General features: G+C 43.0%; 2 protein-coding genes across 6 annotated transcripts in view; both read left to right on the top strand.

Moving 5' to 3' along the window:
- Window positions 1-5,935, top strand: part of LOC112069270 (butyrophilin subfamily 1 member A1-like) — a 47,264-nt gene that overhangs the window by 2,450 nt on the left and 38,879 nt on the right. For 2 of the 4 annotated variants that reach the window (XM_070438492.1, XM_024136575.2), the window contains exons 2-4: window positions 726-788; window positions 979-1,332; window positions 3,721-3,884. In XM_070438492.1, the coding sequence (XP_070294593.1) occupies window positions 726-788; window positions 979-1,332; window positions 3,721-3,884 (581 nt within the window). The remainder of the gene's footprint in view (window positions 1-725; window positions 789-978; window positions 1,333-3,720; window positions 3,885-5,935) is intronic. The other 2 variants (XM_070438493.1, XM_070438494.1) reach the window with 1 other exon arrangement.
- The window catches only part of LOC112069269 (butyrophilin subfamily 1 member A1-like), a 65,549-nt gene that overhangs the window by 49,407 nt on the left and 10,207 nt on the right, over window positions 1-5,935 (top strand). The window lies entirely within an intron of this gene.

Genomic DNA, 5,935 nt, shown 5'->3' with positions numbered 1-5,935 from the left:
CAGAAGAGGAAGCACCCTGTTACATAAACTTTTGTTAGTTGACCAAAAATACTATTTTCCAACATAATTCCTGCAAATAACGATTCATAGAGTGGAGGACAGAGGAGCCTCTTAAAGAAGAAGTTACAGGTCTGTGAGAGCCAGAAATCTTGCTTGTTTGTAGGTGACCAAATACTTATTTTCCACCATAATTTGCAAATAAATTCATTAAAATCCTACAATGTGATTTTCTGGATTTTTTTTTCTCATTTTGTCTGTCATAGTTGAAGTGTACCTATGATGAAAATTACAGGCCTCTCTCATCTTTTTAAGTGGGAGAACTTGCACAATTGGTAGCTGACTAAATACTTTTTTGCCCCACTGTATGTGTGCCTTTGAATGGGCAAAACTAAATATTTAGGTGCCTTTGAAGGGGGAAAGGTAGTAGGTGCCTAGCGCACCGGTTTAAGTGTGTCAAGAACTGCAACGCTGCTGGGTTTTTCACGCTCAATAGTTTCCTGTATGTATGAAGAATGGTCCACCACCCAATGGACATATGGCCAACTTGACACAACTGTGGGAAATATTGGAGTGAACATGGGCATAATCATTATGACAATTTCTGTAACTTTATTGGTGAAGTATTTTGATACTTTGTATGTACCTACAATGTTAATCTCTCACATAGGCTACCGAACACCTAAATCGTGATAATGTCATTCTGATGTCCTTTATCTTCTATGCAGGGTTGTGTCTGAGGGTGCTGATACTGGCTGCTCTCACAGTTCCCATCTTAGCAGCTCAACATGGTGAGAATGTCTACACTGTTAATTACATAAGTAACTGAAAGGAAACGGTTTTCTGGACACAGAAAGTAATTTCAATGGAGATCCAGGTCAGGACTATGCTTAATCTGTGTCCAAGATACTGGCCCTGGGAGTCTAGCGCAAATTAGTCACCCTCTCTTTCTGTCTCTCCCCCGTGTCTCTCCTTCTCCAGCTCCGGAGACATTCACCTTAACTGTCCCTGATGGTCCAACCTCGACCTTGTCTGGCTCCTCTGTCTCTCTACTCTGTCAAGTTTCACCTCTCTTCAATGTTGAGCCATTGGAGGTGCGCTGGTATCGTTCCAGTAACTATCACAGTCCTGCCTTGTTGTACAAAGATCACAAGATCCAGGAGGCCCCTGTGGACCCCCGTTACAGGGGCAGGGTGTCTCTAACTGGGGGGATGGAGAGGGGGAACGTGTCCTTGACACTGGAGAGGGTCACACTGGAAGACAGGGGGGAGTATGTGTGCCAAGTCAMCAGTGAACAGTGGTATGAAAAGGCCAGTGTCTTCCTCACAGTGAATGGTAAGGGTTATCTCTCAAATTGATGGTGAAACTGTGTATTGTGGTGTCACCATCAAAGCGCCTGATCCTAGATCAGCACTCCTACTRTGAGACACTTTATGAATACAGGCCCTGGAGTCTTTGGTACCACAGAGTAAAAACAAAAATGGCAGTTACATTTGCCACCTGTCAGTTTAAAATGGGTGGGTTAAATTTGTGCAACGTTCTAACAGGAATCTGTTCCAAAATCTTTGTAAATAACACGGATGCCAATAAACGCATACACGTAGCATGATCAATTCATCTAGCAAACTAGCTGCCGAATAGGCATCAACTCACCACGTAGCTTATTCTTAATGTTTGTCTATAGGCCACCAGAGTGAGGACAGACATTTTTCAGAATATACTTGGTGAGTGATGCCTACTCGGTATCTTATTCTGCAGTTATACAACTTTGTATGCATTGTTTGTTGGCAACCTTGTTATTTACGAAGTGTTTGGAACAGATTCCTGTTGGAACGTTCCACAAATTATACCCACCTGTTTACAATTGCATTAGGGGTACAGCCACTACAAACTTCAGCTGTATTTAGCCTTATATAGCCCATAAAAAAATCTATAGAAGCAATAGGGGCATCCATGTAATGTAAAAAAAAAATGGACAAACCACCTTTAAGTAATTTCTATCTAAATAATTGAAAGTTGATTTTGATTTGATGCCCCTATCACTCCTATTCAATGTTAACTAGCGGTGGCTAAAGTTAGGGGAAGTTTGTCGAAATCGTTTAAAAGACAACCAAACCATGGAATACCTTTCTCCTGTCCCATAGACTACTTTCAGAGTGAGGAACCATCTAACATTAAATTGTAAAATACATAAACTCAGCAAAAAAAGATACGTCCCTTTATCAGGATCCTGTCTTTCAAAGATAATTCGTAAAAATCCAAATAACTTCACAGATCTTCATTGTCAAGGTTTTAAACACTGTTTCCAATGCGTGTTCAATGAACCATAAACAATTATTGAACATGCACCTGTGGAACGGTCGTTAAGACACTAACAACTTACAGACGGTAGGCAATTAAGGTCACAGTTAYGAAAACTTAGGACACTAAAGAGGCCTTTCTACTGACTCTGAAAAACACCAAAAGAAAGATGCCCWGGGTCCCTGCTCACCTGTGTGAACGTGCCTTAGGCATGCTGCAAGGAGGCATGAGGACTGCAGATGTGTCCAGGGCAATAAATTGAAATATCCGTACTGTGAGACGCCTAAGACAGCGCTACAAGGAGACAGGATGGACAGCAGATCGTCCTCGCAGTGGCAGACCATGTGTAACAACACTGCGATGGATCGGTACATCCGAACATCAACAATCTGCGGGACAGGTAAGGATGGCAACACAACTGCCTGAGTTACACCGGGAATGCACAATCCTCCATCATTGCTCGACTGTCTGCAATAGGCTGAGAAGGCTGGCTGAGGGCTTGTAGGCCTGTTGCAAGGCAGGTCCTCACCAACATAACCGGCAACAACGTCGCCTATGGGCACAAACCACCGTCGCTTGACCAGACAGGACTGGCAAAAATGTGCTCTTCACTGACTAGTCGCGGTCTGTCTCACCAGGGGTGATGGTCGGATTTGCATTTATCGTGAAGAAATGAGCGTTACACGAGGCCTGTACTCTGGAGCAGGATAATTGGAGGTGGAGGGTCCGTCATGGTCTAGGTGGTGGTGTCACAGCATCATCGGACTGAGCTTTTTGTCATTGCAGGCAATCTCAATGCTGTGCATTCAGGGAAGACACCTCCTCCCTCATGTGGTACCCTTCCTGCAGGCTCATCCTGAATGACCCTCCAGCATGACAATCCACCAGCCATACTGTTCGTTCTGTGCGTGATTTCAAGACAGGAATGTCAGTGTTCTGCATGGCCAGCGAAGAGCCGGATCTCAATCCCATTGAGCACGTCTGGGACCTGTTGGATTGGAGGGTGAGGGCTAGGGCATTCCCCCCAGAAATGTCAGGACTTGCAGGTGCTTGGTGGAAGAGTGGAATAATATCTCACAGCAAGAACTGGCAAATCTGGTGCAGTCCATGAGAGAGAGTACACTGCAGTACTTAGTGCAGCTGGTGGCCACACCAGATACTGACTGCTACTTTTGTTTAGGGACACATGTCCAATTTCTGTTGGTCACATTTCTGTGGAACTTGTTCAGTTTATTCTCAGTTGTTGAATCTTGTTATGTTCATACAAATATTTACACATGTTAAGTTTGCAGAAAATAAACGCAGTTGACAGTGAGAGGACGTTTCTTTTTTGTGCTGAGTTTATCTTGATTCTTCCAAATCATTCTGTCTTCAATCTGTGTCCTACTATGTTGTGGCTTGTCCCCCTTATCTGTCCATTAGTAACAGGTAGTGAACCAGTTCTCTCTGTAGCTGAAGCAAGAGGAGGAGGAGGCCAGCTGACGTTACATGTTCATCAGCGGGCTGGTCACCACAACCTAAACTCACCTGGAGAAAACAAGATGGGGCAGAGATCAGAAATGGACAAGAAGTACTCAACTCTTCTGGTAATTACATTTTGTTACTTCCTGTCAAGGGTGTGTATACTGGTGGCGAAGTCAGGTGCAGGAGAGCAGAGTGTTGTGAACAGGCGCACACTTTATTCAGGCTGGAGTGAACAAACAGACGGACGCAAACTGCGTCAAAACCTCCAGCAAAAAGGCAAAAGTGCAAAGCGCGAAAAAACACTCACCAAAGCTAATGTACCAAATGAACATACAACGTGCACCACATAACCACATAACAACAAACAATTTCACACAAAGACATGGAGGGGAACAGAGTAATAAATACATGCAGTGGGATTAGGGAATGAAAACCAGGTGTGCAGGCAACAAGACAAAACAAATGGAACAATRAAAAATGGAGCGGCGATGGCTAGAAAGCCGGTGACGTCGACCGCCGCTTGAACAAGGAGAGGAGCCGACTTYGGCGGAAGTCGTGACACTTCCTGACACTGTGTAAGGGTCCTGTGTGTAGCTGGTGTAGAGGAGTCAGGTGCAGGAGAGCAGATGTGAGTAAGAAACGTACTTTACTCCAAAATTCACAAATACACGAGCCCACAATAACGGACCATATTACAAACCAACAATCACTCACAAACAAACATGAGGGAACAGAGGGTTAAATAATGAACAAGTAATTGGGGGATTGAACAATTTGGGGATTGAACAGAACGACAGATTTTTACCTTGTCAGCTCGGGGATTTGATCTAGCAACTTTTTGGTTACTGGCCCAACGCTCTAACCACTAGGCTACCTGCCACCCCAAAATAAAAAATGTAAAAATGCGGGACACTAGTCAACAACATCCGGTGAAATTGGAGGGCGCGCAATTCAAAGAAAAATTCGTAATATTAAACATTCATGAAAATACAAGTGTCTTACATCATTCAAAAGCATAGAATCTTGTTAATCGAACTGTGTTGTCCGATTTACAATAGGCTTTACAGCGAAAGCGTTTGTCTGAGGACAGCGCCCCACATCAACATATTTTTCAACCAGCACAGGCGTCACAAAATCACAAATAGCGATAAAATCACTTACTTTTGAAGATCTTCCTCTGTTTGCAATCCCAAGGGTCCCAGCTACACAATGAATGGTCATTTTGTTCGATAAAGTCCTTCTTTATATCCCAAAAAGTCTAATTAGTTGGCGCCATTGATTTCAGTAATCCACTCGTTCAACATGCAGAGAAAGGAATCCAAAAAGCTACCAGTAAACTTCATCCAAACAAGTCAAACGACGTTTCTAATTAATCCTCAGGTACTCTCATATCTAAATAAACGATAATATTTAATACGGAAAGAAGTATGTTCAATAGGAAAGGAAAATAACGAAGAGCGCGCCCTAATTCTCGCTCGCCAAAACACTACTTTTCTTATGGAGCTCTCTCTCAGAAAAACTACAATTACTTGTTCTTTTTTTTTTTAAATTAAGCCTGAAACCTTGTATAAAGACTGATGACATGTAGTGTAAGCCATAGGAACTGCAATCTGGGAGACGGAAATACATATGAGCAATAGGTTTGCATTGGAAGAGCCTGGGAGCTAAAGAAAGAATTTGGGTTGGATTTTTGCCTGTCATATCAATTGTGCATTACTGAGGAAGGGGGTCGAGGTCAGTTCAGGTCACATTAAGGGAAAAGGAACAGTTTATTGCCCGTATTCCTTAAYTTCCTGCCTAGCAATAAAAATGTAATGTTTAGAGAGAAGGAGGAGACTCCACCCAAATTGGGGTATATATATTACCACTGGTGGAAATATGTTTGTGTCTGTTCATGTAATGGCTGTCGTCGGTGGAAGAAGGTGAGGACCAAGGTGCAGCTTGGTAAGTGTTCATGATATTTAATAATAATCAAAACTGAACACTGAATAACAAAACAACAAAGAAACAACCGAAAACAGTTCTGTCTGGTGCAGACACACAAAGACTGAAAATAACCACCATTATAATTAAATATCATGAACACTTACTACGCTGCACCTTGTCCTCACCTTCTTCCACCGACGACAGCCGTGACAGATCCACCACCACAACAGGACCAAGCAGCGTGGTA

Source organism: Salvelinus sp. IW2-2015, unplaced genomic scaffold, assembly GCF_002910315.2.
Source record: "Salvelinus sp. IW2-2015 unplaced genomic scaffold, ASM291031v2 Un_scaffold959, whole genome shotgun sequence".
Classification (NCBI taxonomy): domain Eukaryota; kingdom Metazoa; phylum Chordata; class Actinopteri; order Salmoniformes; family Salmonidae; genus Salvelinus; species Salvelinus sp. IW2-2015.
This window is presented reverse-complemented; position numbering and strand designations above follow the sequence as displayed.